General features: G+C 38.3%; 1 protein-coding gene and 1 long non-coding RNA gene across 18 annotated transcripts in view; one reads left to right on the top strand and one right to left on the bottom strand.

Annotated features, from left to right (window-relative positions):
- Positions 1-1,117: 1,117 nt before the first annotated feature.
- The window catches only part of LOC118207564 (tumor necrosis factor receptor superfamily member 14-like), a 135,103-nt gene continuing 119,438 nt past the window's right edge, over positions 1,118-16,782 (bottom strand). For 4 of the 17 annotated variants that reach the window (XM_035381288.1, XM_035381286.1, XM_035381284.1 and 1 more), the window contains exons 3-12: positions 6,113-6,168; positions 5,474-5,567; positions 5,192-5,317; positions 4,820-4,975; positions 4,345-4,435; positions 4,041-4,186; positions 2,909-2,928; positions 2,672-2,729; positions 2,077-2,096; positions 1,482-1,897 (exon numbers count right to left, since the gene is read on the bottom strand). In XM_035381288.1, coding sequence (XP_035237179.1) covers positions 1,808-1,897; positions 2,077-2,096; positions 2,672-2,729; positions 2,909-2,928; positions 4,041-4,186; positions 4,345-4,435; positions 4,820-4,975; positions 5,192-5,317; positions 5,474-5,567; positions 6,113-6,168 — 857 coding nt within the window. In that variant the 3' untranslated portion in view covers positions 1,482-1,807. The other 13 variants (XM_035381278.1, XM_035381275.1, XM_035381277.1 and 10 more) reach the window with 9 other exon arrangements.
- On the top strand, positions 12,081-14,431 carry LOC118207584. The gene is made up of 2 exons (XR_004761415.1): positions 12,081-12,447; positions 13,943-14,431. It is a non-coding gene; the product is annotated as an uncharacterized LOC118207584 (long non-coding RNA).

The following is a 16,782-nucleotide window of genomic DNA, read 5'->3' as shown; positions in this document are numbered from 1 at the left end:
GATGTGCCATAAATTCATATTTTTCAAAATAAGGAAGCACAAACTTTTTATACATCATTTTGACATACCACCCCTTTTGGTACATATGGTAACAAAATTTAAGGAACTAAATTATGCTTCATGTACAGTATTTACTGCCAATTCCTCCAAGTACTGATCAGACTGTTTTACAGCATGCTACTTGTTTCGCTGTAGAACTCGCACTGCGTATCAAAAGTCAAACAAAAATGAAGAGAAAGCTATCTCTAGGTTTGTTTAGTTAAGGCTTATTTACCTCAACACAGGTCAGTGGAACAACTATTCGGCTTTGCCTGAATTTAACAAGTGCAACAATTTCTGTTGTTTTGCAAATGTTTGTAACAGACACATTTATATTGTGTATATGGACCATTCCACAGAAGTCATGCAAACTCTGGGTTGGATAAAAAGTACTTCTTTTATAACACATATTGTATGTTATACTGTATCTGAGAGACAGAAAAAATATACTAGACCATGGGTGGCCAACCAGTCCAGCATGAAGAGCCAAAAAAAAAAACCACACCATTGCAAAGAGCCGCACAACACATGCATGCCCACACTAAAACAGCAACAGTGACTTACAGGCCTAATGAAATAATACATAGCCTAACAGTTTTCATAGGTCATTTCTTACCTCGGTTTACTCAGTTGGACACCTGGCAGTCTTTGTTTGCCACAATCCTTTTCAGTTCTGTGCATTTGAAATGTGAAAAGTGCATTTCATGGTCATAGACAACTGCTAAACACAGGTTCAGTAAGATACAATACTTATTTTGTACACAGTTTAGTTCACACAGTGAACACTATTCAGACCTAACCAAACCAACTAGGCAGAAGAATAAGCTACAGAATTAGGACAAATACAAATTACCAAAAAGTGCTGGGATGGGGCAACATGTAACAAGAGTCATGAAAAAAAGGGGGGGGGGATTTAGAGTGAAATATACAGCGTGGTGGTGGTTAGTCTAGGTATAGTCTGAAGGGATGAGTCTTCAGGCCACGGTGGAAGATGGGTAGTGAGGGGGAGGTTCGGAGAGGGACGGGGAGTTTGTTCCACCACTGGGGAGCTAGGGTGGAGAAGCTCTGTGATCCCTTAGGTCGGGTGGGAGGGGTTACAAGGTGCCCTGCTGCCGCAGAGCGGAGTGGTCGATCAGGGACATAGGATCGAAACATGTCCTGCAAGCAGCAGTCACTGTGTGCCATCAACCGTGATTGAGAGTTCACGTAGTAAAGAGGTCTTGCATGGGAAGAAGAGCAGCTCAGTTTTGTTGAGGTTGAGCTACAGATGGTGGCTGGCCATCTAGGTGGAGATGTCAGCCAGGCAGGAAGATATCTTATCATCGACCTGTGTGGCCGAGTGGGGGAAAGAAAAGAAGAGTGTTAAATTTGGAGCACAAATTTAAAGTTTTCACAGCTTTACTACTGCATGAGGTAGATAATGTTCTAGATAATGTAGGACTCTGCTTCCTTTTTAAAGGTACAAAAATAGGGCTTAATTTTTAACACCTTACATTTATGGATAGAAAACTTGGGCAGCAATATGATGAGATTACACAGAAAAAATTCATTTTCTAATTCTTTCCTATAATTTGTGAAACCAAATACATCCTTCAAGCAAATTCATCTTCATAATTGTGTTCAATTGGTAAAAGAATACATTACCCGGGCCCACCCCTCATTAAAATGTAAAGAATCTAAATGGTTTTAACGTAGCAGAACAATTCCATGTATCAGGGGCAGTACTAGCTGCACGCAGCCCACCTAATAGTATTTTTATCAGTCTTTGTTATTTCCCCATAAAGTCATGTGCTCCTTTACCTTCATCCTGTGGCTGGTTTGTGCTGTTCATTCCTTCACGTTCTGTCAGATCTGTTGCCTAGCAAAGTGGAGACTTTAACTCAGTAAATACAGTATTAACCATAAAAGCGTAGAGGTCATTGCATAGTCCCAGGAGTGACATCTGAATTAATTAAATTAACTTCATAGCAAATGAAATTCTGCTCTAGAAAGATATTTGAAAAGTTAGGCGCATGACATAAAAAGCTTCTCACGTACCACGTTCTGCCTTCTGCTCCCTGAAAGCAAAATAATGCTTAATTAGTTAATTACTAGATAATAACATTTACATTTTTCTGAAAAACTTATTATGTAACATTGCATTACTTTTCCTTTTTGATTTTCTTGTTTAATTGTTTAATATGCTAACCACTCATAGCACTTGTATAAATATGAAGATTTCTGTTCACAATAAAAACTGCTATTAAAACAGCATCACCCTTTACATGTTTATTCAATTAAATTTTAAAAAGTCTGACCAGGTAGACGAGGAAACTTACTTAAAATGAAAATGGTTCTTAAAATGACAACTGATACTTCTAATACAAGCAGCACAGTAACTATGAGAATATCTTGGTCCACATTCACGGTCCAACGTGTTTTTTCTTTTTAGAATTCATCTTCATAATTGTGTTCAATTGGTAAAAGAATACATTACCCGGGCCCACCCCTCATTAAAATGTAAAGAATCTAAATGGTTTTAACGTAGCAGAACAATTCCATGTATCAGGGGCAGTACTAGCTGCACACAGCCCATCTAATAGTATTTTTATCAGTCTTTGTTATTTCCCCATAAAGTCATGTGCTCCTTTACCTTCATCCTGTGGCTGGTTTGTCCTGTTCATTCCTTCACGTTCTGTCAGATCTGTTTTCTAGCAAAGTGGAGACTTTATCTCAGTAAATACAGTATTAACCATAAAAGCGTAGAGGTCATTGCATAGCCCCAGGAGTGGCTTCTGAATTCATTAAATTAACTTCATAGCAAATAAAAGTCTGTTCTTGGAAGGTTCTAGAAAAATTAAGCACATAATGTGAAAAGTTTCTCACATACCATGTTCTGCCTTCTGCTCCCTGAAAGCAAAATAATGCTTAATTAGTTAATTACTAGATAACAACATTTACATTTTTCTGAAAAACCTATTATGTAACATTGCATTACTTTTCCTTTTTGATTTTCTTGTTTAATTGTTTAATATGCTAACCTAAATTTTAAAAAGTCTGACCAGGTAGACGAGGAAACTTAATTAAAATGAAAATGGTTCTTAAAATGACAACTGATACTTCTAATACAACCAGCACAGTAACTATGAGAATATCTTGGTCCACATTCACGGTCCAACGTGTTTTTTCCTTTTAGAATTCATCTTCATAATTGTGTTCAATTGGTAAAAGAATACATTACCCGGGCCCACCCCTCATTAAAATGTAAAGAATCTAAATGGTTTTAACGTAGCAGAACAATTCCATGTATCAGGGGCAGTACTAGCTGCACACAGCCCATCTAATAGTATTTTTATCAGTCTTTGTTATTTCCCCATAAAGTCATGTGCTCCTTTACCTTCATCCTGTGGCTGGTTTGTCCTGTTCATTCTTTCACATTCTGTCAGATCTGTTGCCTAGCAAAGTGGAGACTTTATCTCAGTAAATACAGTATTAACCATAAAAGCGTAGAGGTCATTGCATAGCCCCGGGAGTGACATCTGAATTAATTAAATTAACTTCATAGCAAATGAAATTCTGCTCTAGAAAGATATTTGAAAAGTTAGGCACATGACGTAAAAAGCTTCTCACATACCTGTTCTTCATTCTCCTCTCTGAAAACAAAATAATGGTTCATTATTTAATTACTTGATAACTACATTTAATTTGTTTTAATAACTTGAAAATATAACATTAAATTATTACCTTTCCTTTTTTATTTTCTTGTTTAATTCTTTAACATTGAATATCACCAACCGATGGAGTACTACATTACTGCATTACTTTTCCTTTTTTAATTCCCTGATTAAATATTAAATATTTAATATGCTAACCACTCATATCTCTTGTATAAATACAAGGATTTCAATTCACAAAATGTGTGTAGCACAGCCAACCTTAAACTGCTATTCAAACTGCATCACCATTTACAAGTTTATTAAAAGTAAAATTCAAAGTCTGACCAGATAGAGGGAGAAACTTACTTAAAATGAAAATGATTGCTAAAATAACAGCTAAAACAAGCAGCACAAGCACAATAACGATGTAAACAGGAATATTTCTTGGTCCACATTCACTATCTGATGTGTTTGTTCCTGCTTTAATTTCCTGAAGTCCCAGGGTCTGGCAACTGTCAAAAAAATAAACATATTATAAGTCCAAATCTCAATACCAATATCAATACACAAATAACAATGAGTAACAACTCCTGTTTGGTTTTGCTTTACCCCAGACTGATTTACTCATCTGGAAAATGATGTTATTTGGGAATAAATGTAGGAAACTTACTCTCTGTGTGGTTTGCAGTACGCAGAAAAGGATTCATTTGAAAAAGTTTTATCAGGACAGTATCCACATTTGGTATTAGTCGATGTTGTTCCTGTGCAAATATAAATCGGAAGGTACGTCAAGACATTAAAAATCTTAAAAAACTTTTTCAGAAACATAGACCGTGTAGTTAAGTGAGTTAATTTTACTAAACAGACACGGATAAAAAAAGGAATAGTTCACTTTGTGGAGTTGTTCGATACTATTTCAGTTTTAGTGTATGTTCCTAATTGGCCCAGATAACTTATGTCTGCGATGAAGGATACTCTATATGCCTACAGAAGTTTTTGGTGATCTGCCAGTATTGTGAAAAATATATCTACTTCCTCAGGGTGACCCACGTTGTAGGGGCATCCACCAATCAAAAACATACACTAACCCTGGAACCTATTTTAAAAAACCCAACTGTCCCTTCAAGATATTAATGCAATCCAACCGTTGTGTAGGATGAACTGTCCAGGCCTGCAGATGGTGTGTTTCTGCGCAAAGCTGCACCCCTTATTATCAGTCTTAGTGCAGTAGTGGTGATCCAGAGGCCCACACACTGTGTCAGAGGTGGGGGTGCACTCTCTCTCTGTTTTTAAACCCAAGTCTGTGGAGGAACGGTGAATAAAGACCCATATTAACACATTATTTGAGTATTTTGGTAACAGACCTGTTCATCATTCACCATCAAGTCAAAACAGCATATTGAATTTTAATTACTGTAAGAAATCTTATATATATTATTATTAAAAAGACAGTCAAGCATGTTGCAAATGGCCATGTCATGAATGAACACGTTAGTTGAATATAAATCTTTTCTCACCTGGCTCACACACTGTACAAGACAAACAATGAGGCAGACCGTTGGGCACGGCGATGAATGACTTTTGAATGCATGGTACACAGGATGTGCTAGTGTACTCCGTGCAGTGTTTATAAACACGTGTCCCTAATCAGAAAAAATGACACAAAACAAAGCCAAAATGTACCCATTTGAAATGACATTTCAATGATGACAAAATAAAGAGCACCTTCACTTTTTAATTCCTGCAAGCCAACATCTACTGCATTAGAAGCTTTATTCTGATAAAAGATGGTGACTTACCAGGTGTGCACATTGGGCAGCACTCTCCATTAATTTCATATTCTGCACTTCCACAGGAATAGGCGAGGCCACAGAACAGGAGCAATAGATATGCCTGAAGCAAATGTATTAGTACACATTATACTGGAAGCAAAGTCTGGTGCATTCTCCTCCACTGTCTCCTTATTACGAAATCTTAAACAAAATTTTAATGATTTTTGTGACTTTTTTTTCGTGCTGAAGCCAGTAGCTTGTTATCACTTTGACAGTTTAACTGAATCCTTTTATGTATGTGTTTCTGTATGTGTGTGGTGGTGGCAGTTGAAATGTCAGTGGTAGAGGTGTCAGAGAGAGAGGGGGTGCAGCTTTAGAGCTTCAGCACCCAGGGGCCCACAGGGGGTCTTAATCCAGCCTTGCCTACAGGGGACAAAGATGAATTGCCAGGTGGCAGGAAGATATATCTGTGACATGACTATGACAAATGTTACCTTATGACTGTGATAAGGGAGTGAATTATATTGTTATGTGACATTCAAATAAAAACTGAAAAGAAACAGAAGACAGAAGTCAGAAACAGGAAAGTGTGAGAATGTACATGTCATAACAGAAGCACCAAAGCTATACTAAATAAGATAATGAGACAAAACTTTAATCTCTTACCATCCATAAAGGGACTTTAAAATGCCACATATCTAATTTCCTCTGAAAGCATATTCCTGTGCACAATAAAACAGACAGCGTTAATTTAACTCCAAGAGGGTCACATGTACAGAGTAAAATGTCAGAGTTTAAAACTTAATACTTTACTGTGAGTTTGATAGATGTCCATCTGTCGTAATACACAAAATTATGGTCAGATTTCTTCCCTTTGTGGAGGTCCTGGTTTTCGTGATCCAGCCTAGAAAGAACAACATGTTGCATAATCCTCACGTTAATTTCATTTCTGTATTCTCTCTGCAGTGCATTACAGGATATGTTAAAACATAGCTAAAAAGGTAACATCTATACACATTTTTATTTATAAAGGTAACTGCTTTTAGAGCTTAGTCGATTCAAAAGTAAACAGAAACTGAACTGTATATTTATGGGTAGAAATTATACAATAACATTCAATTTTTAAAAACATTACATTACATTACAGGCATTTAGCAGACGCTCTTATCCAGAGCGACGTACAACAAGTGCATCAGTTCAAGGTGCAGAGGTGCAGAAAAAACACACGAGTGAAGTAAAGATCGTAGTGCCAGAAGTGACCACATAGATCAGGACTCCAACCCTGTAGGGTAACCTGTTCAGCAAACAAACAAACAATCCTGCCAAGTACAAACTAGCACTGAAATCACATTTGCCTAATCAGAATCAGAATTATAGTTAAAGTAATTCCAACCAGGGGAAAACATGTTGCAGTGAGGACTGAATGGACCCCCAGTGACCTGAACGTGCTGAACTTTTGCTCTGGAACCTTGCCATATCTTAATCATATCAGTAAAATTCCATAACTCCTGAGGGAAAATAAATTATACCAACCACACAGAAACAATATAACAGGTGAGAGGTCTGTATATTGTTCATGTTACTTGGATCCCGGAACAACCCATGAAGCTATGAAATGGTGAAATTATAACAGATATAATAGTAATGATGTTACTTGCTCATTGGTTAATTACTATATACCATTTCATACAGAACAGGAGTTCATTCCCTCAGAGCAACAATGAAAATGAAACAGAAAGTAGCCTAGACTGAAAATCCCCGACCTTACCCATGTTTCATGAAGCATTTTTTTCATCACATGCCCCAATATCTTGTTACGTTCATTATTTGAAAATAGTGTTTAATCGTCAGTGAATTATACGGTATGTGTTTTATTACCCATTGTTTATTTTAGAAAGATAGATCGTCCAGTCAATAATAAATACAAATTTACCCTGCTTCTGTTTAATGAACTGTTCATCAAAGTGGCTGTTATTTATGGGTTTCTATTCATACAAAACTCATTGAAGCAGTATTACTCTCCCAGTGTAAGAGGTGGAAAACATCTGGACCCATGTTCCTTTTTTAATGCAAAATGAATCTTTCTTGTGATTTTCCCCCCTCAACACTGATGCTGAGATAAGAGCAGTAATGGGCTGATTACTCTAATTTGTACCAGTTAAGCTGTTTTTTATTTTTTAGTTGCAAGCTCAATGACACAATGATGTAAAAAAATAAATATTACAATATTATTTTACTGACACAGCTTCTTCAATTTACTCAACTCAGCATGATCCATCTGTTCAACTTGGTGATAACAACACTGGGTGATTTTGTAATGCTAGGAAAGGATAGAAGGGGGTGGACAGAGAGTCAGAAGGGGTTAACCATGGGCTGATGATGCAAAAACAATAAGATCTGTAAGGTGCACCTCTATCTACAAGACAGCCTTGGACCCTGCAACAAGGTGCCCAGTTGGTTCCTACTGTCATTATACAGTATGATGGAGGGTGTATAAATGGTGTAGCAACAACAAATCATATTCGATTAATGCACTTAAAGCACTAACCAGTACTTCAAGTGGACTCGAACAGACGTGTACGCCATACCGGGACTTCTACTTTTTTTCACTTCACTCAGGGCCTTCGACGCACTAAAGGTATTGGTAGCTGAAGGTTTGTATATCTAAACAGCATCTGTTTGATGAATATACATACATATATGATTTCGATATGTACAGAAAAATGCTTTTGATACAGCCCTTGACTGTGACATGTCCCGGTGTCCAGATAGACTACTGATAGCTACTTGGGGATGAATGTGGGAGCAATTTCAGACACACACAGGGGCGTATGAGTGAGTTTGGAATTGGGGGGACACATTAGCTCCCCAGCCCCTACCCCCAAACACCTCCAGAATACTGTAGTTAGTGAAAAAGTTCACTAGTTCCAGCTATCGGTATTAAAGATGCAGACACATGCTAGCCTTATCCATTCTCACCTGCAAGAGCTGGCTTTCTTGTTTCTTTATTGTTCTGTACGCATGTGAGATATCTCCTAATGAGTAACAGGCTAACAGGAGACACCCTGAAAAGGGCACAATAATTATTATGTTTAATCAGCTTAATTATACTTAATATACTTCATTATGAAATTGAAATGCATAACTTAAATACATCAAACTTTCTGTTTTTAGACACTCTAAATGCATGCATAATGTGTCAAATGTGTCTTAAACAGTGTGGGGTTCAGAGGAGGCATGCCAACTGAACAAGGTTGAAGACATACTCTACACCTCAACATCACCTCCCCTCCACCTCTCTACCCATCCAAACCCTCTGCTGACACATATGGAATCTATCAAAACTACCAAAACATATTTATTTACATCATCTGAGAATACCAGAGCGTACAAAAACACTGTAGATCATAGGCAGGAGACAAGGGCGTCATGCAAGCCAAAATTCTGGGGGGGCACAATTAGAGCGGGGGGCATGGGGGTCCTTCCTCAGAAAAAAAAAGAAAATAGTGAGGCAATTTTCTGCAATTTGACATATATATTCAAAGCCTTTTAGGGGATTATTTTAAAACTTCACAAAATCAGTTTTTGTAGCTCAGTAATCTCCCACTTTATATTATATTATAATTCTGTATATTTATTTAGAGATTTTCATGTCAATTATTTGTGCTGTTATGGTTATTGAAAATGACACTCACTTCTACACTGCTGCCACTTTTCTTGAATCAGCTCACTGCCATAAAATTCACACAGCTCTCCTTTACCAATATTAAATAGGATGCTATGCTATCACAAGTCACGACTAGCTAGGGAGCCAGAAGGCTAAACAACCGGATTGAGGGATGGCTACTAACTTCAGATGGTACTAGCCAACTATCTGGCAAAGCAAACTATGCCTACATTTCTCAAATGCAATTAAGTGTGTATAACTAATTGCATTTCATTTTCTCACGTTTGAAAAAGGGATTGATGCTCTACTAACCACTTCAGCAACACACCGTTAAGCTGTAGCCTACATCTCCTTCAGCACTGATGCGCAACAGAGTGCTGTGTGCGTGCGTACCTGCTGTTGCGAACCGATTTAATCGTGCAACTTTTGGAAGAAAACAATACCATAGGGAAAAGGGGTGTGTGACTTTTTGAGGCATGATCTATGACATAATTAGAAGAATACGTTTGACTCATAAAATATACAATGATCATAAGTACATATTATAAAAAATAATAGTAATAAAATAAAATAAAAATATAAAAAATTCTGATATCAAAAATCTGGTACTGTAGCATTTTTTAATAATCCCACTTCAAACTTTCCATGTAATCCAATAGATGCCAATTGAAAAATATGAACGTTTGGATAAGAATTTCTCCCCAAATGTAAAAGTTCACAAAATTATGACACTTGTTCCTAGCAGGAGGGGTCCTGGTCTACAACTTACCCCATTTCTGAGAAACTTTACTGTAGCAATTTTTAATAATCCCACTTCAAACTTTCCATGCAATCCAATAAACACCAATTGAAAAATATGAAAGTTTGGATAAGAATTTCTCCCCAAATGTAAAAGTTCACAAAATTCTGACACTTGTTCCTAGCAGGAGGGGTCCTGGTCTACAACCTACCCCATTTCTGAGAAATTTTACTGTAGCAATTTTTAATAATCCCACCTCAAACTTTCCATGCAATCCAATCATTTCAGACACATATTAAGCGCATAAATGAATCAGTTTTTATCATTTTAAATAATCCATTGTTAACACAGGGGAGCTGAGAAACTAAAACGTTATTATTGAGTAGACTTGCTGCAGTACAGCCCTTTTTCTGGTCTGTCACAATCCATCAATCAGTTGCAGTTAGTCTAAAATTCTGCTACTTGATTGTTTATTGACTAAAACCCATAAAGAGAGCACATATAACGCCTCTTTTAAAAGCTCTGCACCTTTGCCTGGCTAGCAATCCCAGCAAGCTAGCATGCTATATCAAAAATATGCGATCTGTTAGTCACTATAAGACTATTCAGGAGTGCATACATTCCGATTCCTTGACATACACACACAATACAGTAGCCGAAAAAGACTTCCGGTAAAACAAATTTGTCGAGACAAAGAGATGGTAATTCTGCGTGTTCAACCTAAAATACCTTGTTCAAGCTCGATGCATCAACCGTACCTAAAAGGTCGGTGGTATATTTTACCCCGTGTTAGGTTTTGCCCACCTTTCTCCTAAATAGTAATTAGAGGAAATTATAATGTTCATCTAGAGTGGACAAAGTCTAAAGTCTCCCGCAGAGCAGCAGGCAACAGAAGTAGGATTCGAAGCCGCCTGCTCATGTTTATTCATAGCATGAAAAACTTGCTCCAATATCTCCGAATTACTTCTTCCACCTATGAAAACGAATGATTAGCCTAATAAATAACAAAAATCACATGACTAATAAGAAAGTCCGAATATTGGAAGATGCAGTCCGCACACTGTTTAAAAAACAAGATTTAAAAATAAAAAAAACGTTAACGTATTTTCTCCCGCTCCACGCACCTGTTGCTCAATGTAGTTTCATTAAATATATTATGTTCGCAAAGCGTGACAACTTTCATGCTCATTTTAATAAGAAAGTCTTGCAATCCTGCAGTAAACAGAATTCGCTAGAATGACGTACTGTACACAAATTGGCCTGCACAAGATCACTGACGAACAAAACAGAGCATTATATTTTAAACTATCCAAGTGCTGCAAGGGCGGCTGAATTTACCCGTGTTAAAAAAAATGCAACCATCTTCCATTCCAACTATTCCTGCCATTTTCTCCTAAGTAACTACACAGAATATAAGTCTTACCCGACTCACGACGGCGTCAAGAGACAAACTGGTATCCGTATCAAAGTTGTAACTTAGGCTAATTCACTTTCACTTTTGAACTGCTCATTTCAACCCAGGATTTTTGCACAACTGGGCGGCTGGTAAACCAACAGATAACAGCAAGTTCATGGCTGTCTCAAAAAAAAGCACGAAACTAAACGCGGTTAAAAACTTAACTAACGACGTTAGAGGCATAAAGCTATTAATATAACAGTTTGGTACGAGTAAAACCGTCATATATTAAAAGTGTCAATTTGCATGTATAATATCAATCTGTAGACTCTTTCAACGGTTACAACATAAACAAACGTTACTGCGCATGTGTGTTGTTCTGGCCCTAACTTTCCTTCCGGCCAAACCAAGTCGCAGGACCTATACAAAGAGTATTCGAATCTCTTTGACGTATATACACTCACCGGCCACTTCATTAGGTCTACCTGTTCAACTGCAAACTGCACCCGTTAATGCAAATATCTACTCAGACGGAGTGTAGCACAGTGGGTAAGGAACTGGGCTTGTAACCGAAAGGTCGATTCCCGGGTAAGGACACTGCCGTTGTACCCTTGAGCAAGGTACCGAAATTGCTTCAGTATATATCCAGCTGTATAAATGGATACAATGTAAAATGCTATGTAAAAAGTTGTGTAAGTCGCTCTGGATAAGAGCGTCTGCTAAATGCCTGTAATGTAATGTAATACTCAGCCAATCACGTGGCAGCAACTCAATGCATTTAGGCATGTAGACATGGTCAAGACGATCTGCCGAAGTTCAAACCAAGCATCAGAATGGGGAAGAAAGGTTATTTAAGTGACTTTGAACGGGGCATGGTTGTTGGTGCCAGACGGGCTCGTTTGAGTATTTCAGAAACTGCTGATCTACTGGGATTTTTTGGGGGTTTACAGTGAATGATCCGAAAAAAAGAAAATACCCAGTGAGCCGCAGTTCTCTGAGCGAAAATGCCTTGTTGATGGAAGAGGTCAGGCTGGTTCGAGCTGATAGAAAGGGAACAGTAACTCAAATAACCACTCGTTACAACCGAGGTATGCAGAAGAGCATCTCTGAACGCACACCACGTCAAACCTTGAAGCAGGTGGGCTACAGCAGCAGAAGACCACACCGGGCGCCACTCCTGTCGCCTAATGAAGTGGTCGGTGAGTCTATGTCTATGCGCAGTTTGAAAACAGTTTGAAAGTATGAAGCAACGTCTGCGATGAGAATTAACTTCGGGCCAAGTGCATAACATTAACGCGCATGCGTACGATGAAAGCGTCTACAAGTTTTGTGTAATCTTGTTTGTTTCTTCAGAATGTTTTTTCAAATATTCTAATTCAGTGTTCAAGAACTTCACTGCTTTCAATTACCAGTAGTGATTGTTACGTGAATGTTCAGATTCTACATTCTAATGCCATATAAATAGTAATCAATCAATACTGTGTGCTTGTTTATAAAAGGGTTTACAATATAACTGATTCAGAACATTGCTAAACGGCAAACCACGAATCTGGTTTCCAGCTATTTATCCACTTAGGAACATTTTCTATTTTTAAACTTTTCTATCTTAAGAATTAGCCTAAATACAACAGATAGCATCTGTTATGCAATCTTTAAAACAGTGGCATAGCAGTCTAAAATGCTTTACAAATGATCATGACAACAACAATAATTCATTTATTACTGTTCTGTTAGATTAGATTCAACTTTATTGTCATTGACACATGTCACGAGTACAGAGCAACGAAATGAATAGTTAGATGAGAAATGGGAGAACAGGAGGAAGGAGGAGGGAAACCTCAGCACAGAGCAACATCATAAAACATTACAACAATACTCGAAGACTTGCACATGTGGTAGGGGTAGGGTGTCGGGGAGGGGAAGTGTCGCAGCACAGACACTGGGGGGAGCACGCAGCCGTCTGGCGCATCGCTCAAAACCCTCAGCAGACTGCACTGTAACTAGATTAAATTGGTGGCATCTCTCATGACATCTTTTATACAGTGCTACAGCAGTCTAACATCATTTGCAAATGAAAAAAATGCTACTATGACTATTTAATGAAATAATCAAGAATGTTGATTTGGGATAGACTTGCCATAAATGTGGAAGCACAAATAGGGTTGTTCTGATCTATTAGAGCAGATCAGACAAGTACAGAAATGTAAAAATGGCCATTTGGTTAGCTGACACCTTATTGGTACATTTTGTTCTGGAATGTGGGTACAAAGCAGGTGTTTGAATAACACTATTATAATTGTAAAAATCCAACTTTTACCTGGTATGTTTCATGCTGTAAAGGAGACTATTTGGCTTTGTTAATAAACTGTTATTGACTTCAACTTTGGAACTACAAATTTAACTTTACAAAGGATCAAATTCCCACATGGCCCTCGCAAAAGCAAATGTTACTGAGCATTTAATGTACAGTAGCATGAAGTAACACCAACACTATGATAGTTGCAATCATATTATGTACTGCCCCTGCACAGTATTGTGAAACAATGAAAACTATGATAGGTTTCTTTTATGATAGGATGCTTTTGTGTTTCATTTTTTGGCATATTAAAAGAAATAACAGGTGACAATGACAGGTGAAATTACATTTTACATTACAGTTTCCGTTTTAAAAATTTTTTTGTATGTATGCATGAGTGTGTGTGTGCGCGCATGGTGTTTGCTTTTGTTTCAGGTTCCTGGTTCCCACCCACGCTCCGCCCCCATTCCTGCCTGTCTGCCTCAGCCGAATTATTCAATCAAGCCTCAGCCGCCGTCTCCACCTGCAACTCATCTTTTACTCATTTTCTCTAGCTATATATTCTGTTAGTCTGTGCCGGATCGTGCCTTTGTCTGACTTAGTGCCGTTGAAGCCTTGTTCTATGCCTAGTAATACTTCCCGGTTTTGTACTTTTGCGTGTTCGCCATTTATGCATTTAGCCTGACTCCTCTGAATACTGTTGCTTCGGTTTTTTGAATTCTTGCCTGTCTTGCTGTTCTTGCCTCTGTACCAGTTGTGTGCCTTCGCCTGCCTGGAAATTTTTGACTTTTTGGATTTTTGACCTCCGCCTGGATTGTGGTTTACGAGACTGTTCGCTGATTCTGTTGCTTCGTTGTTTGATAATAAACTGCCAAGTTTTTCCCTGATTTTTCTGGTCTGCCTTTGAGTCCTACCCCGGAGCTATAGATTCTTTCTAAGACATTTTATTTTCTTAGTGTGAGCAAGGTAATTTTATTAGCTGTGTATGACAGAAACTGGCCAGAGTTCAATCCATATAGCTAGTTACAAAGGATCATTCGGAGAAATATTAAATGCATAAAAACTGCTTAATACATAGACTTATATAAAACAAGCTATTTATAATGCCAGAGAAAATACACTTAAATGTTAGAAATATATTTACCTTACCTGATGTAAATTTAAAAACCGAATGACGAAAACGATGGGGAATGCCAATAGATGAAGTCGGGGTGTGAGGAGAATCTGTTGTAAAGCAAACTGGACAGATGTCTTGTGAGAGACTCGTGACAAAAGTTTCTTCTGTTAAATACTTTAGCTAACGTTGGGTAATCTGGTTAGGCAAGATAACTAGCTAGCTAAAACATTGTTAAAATTAATATTTCTTTACATTTTGTAACGTTACCGTACTTCTCCGTAGCTAGCCAGCTAACTGGCAAGGTAAATTCGCGTGTATCTTTTCCCCAGTTATGATTCAGTGAAATTATCGGGTATCTTTACCTACCGACGCAGGAAAATAAAACGGCGACTTGCCTCATTCTAGATTCGCGCGTCTCTCAGCCCGAGGCACTCGAGCAAGCGATTCGTAAATTCTTGGTAGACATACGCGCTCTGATTGGATCTCACTCAAGCGGGCAAAACCAGACTTCGTTTTTGAAGCTCATTTCCTGGTGTTGTAGTTCCTGGTTGCTCACTAGCGCCACTACGGATGGCTCCAGTATAGGTGTTTTCATATCCGGTTTCCATGTAAGTCTACGGTACAAATGCGATCAAAATACAAAGTCAATAATTTTTTCTCACAAGAACAAATAGTCATAATAGGTGCATTTTATTGGTCTTATGGCTGTCCATGGGTCGATTTCATGATTTATTGCGTCATTTGGGCACAGTGCCAATATTTGTTCTGGACCAATGAGGTACAGCTTGCGTCACTTCCGGATTACTGCGGAGGACTCAGCTACAGTAGGGGCTACAGTCTATGGTCACTGGGGTGGGCGGTGGCGCTTCTTGGCCTTGCCATTGCGGCTATTTTTTACAGTCTCTGCTCCGGCTACGGTCCGCCTGTGCTAAGTCTGAAAATGCAGGCATCCCATTTCATTATGGCGTGTGCTATTTACAGCTGCTCTAGATGACCATAAAAGAATCCTCCTCTTAAGTTTTTCGGTATCCGAGTCATTTTTACTATTTCCTTTAGCCTACTTAACCAAATAATTACTTGGCAGAAAGCGTAATCAGCTTGCTATATTTGGTAGTCCAGTAGTAGCCTGTGCTAAAACAGTTCGCAACTTCGGCTACCAAGCCATTTGACTAGCTAGCTAACCTTAACCGGCAAACATTCAATCTGTCAAACGTGTTTGGCGGCTTGTCAGTCGTGTACATTCCGTAAATGTCTACCTGGGCCATGCTTCACGCATGTGACAAAGCTACTATAATCCCGATTTTGGGATAAACACTTTTTCAGTTTCACGAAGCGAATTAAGAGTTTCAAGGTTCATTTGCTGAATATACAACACACGATGAAATCACACACACAGAATTTAACGAAATTAACCATCTTGGCATTTAGAAAGGAACATGTTTTTAGCATTTAAGAGACCGACAAGCTAGGCATTTAAGACAGTGGTTCTCCGAATCGGTTCTGGGTGCTCCTTGCGTATATTGGCTTTTCACCATTGGTTTTGATGATTTACAAGAAAAAAATAATAGCCTAATAATAATTATAAATTCAACGTAGGCTACATTATTTTTGTCTTCATGCACCAGGTGGAAAACTTGCCGTACAAAGTGCGTTGTCATATTTACACGCCTGCAGATCAGTTATTAAAATACTTGGTAGATTTGTTAATCACCGCTGAGTGTTAATTTTTGTTCGGTAGAAAGTGATTTGCGAACGATCGGTCAGCTAGCGTCACCCAGCAAGTGAACACCACAAACGGCGATGGAGTAGCTAGTAGTAGCAGGCTCATTATCTGACTGGCGAAAACCTACGACGATAACTTGCTCGGTTAACAGCAGATCTACCAGACAGTTATACGAAAATTTGCCTAGTCAAATCACCAGTAGCCTACACATCTCCGATTGATTGACCATCAGTGTAGTCAATGTTCTTCCCCTGTGGTTCATATTGCTAACGCGTGAGCTAACCACGGACAGCCTACCTAGCTCACTGGCAAGCTGATATGCTAGCTAAGCATATTCGTTTTGCTGAGAAACATACATTGAAGATAACTGAACATAGCCTAATTGTATTTTTAATGTC

This window comes from Anguilla anguilla, chromosome 11 (genome assembly GCF_013347855.1).
Source record: "Anguilla anguilla isolate fAngAng1 chromosome 11, fAngAng1.pri, whole genome shotgun sequence".
Lineage (NCBI taxonomy): Eukaryota > Metazoa > Chordata > Actinopteri > Anguilliformes > Anguillidae > Anguilla > Anguilla anguilla.
Note: the sequence above shows the minus strand (reverse complement) of the source record. Positions and strands in the feature narration are given on the sequence as shown.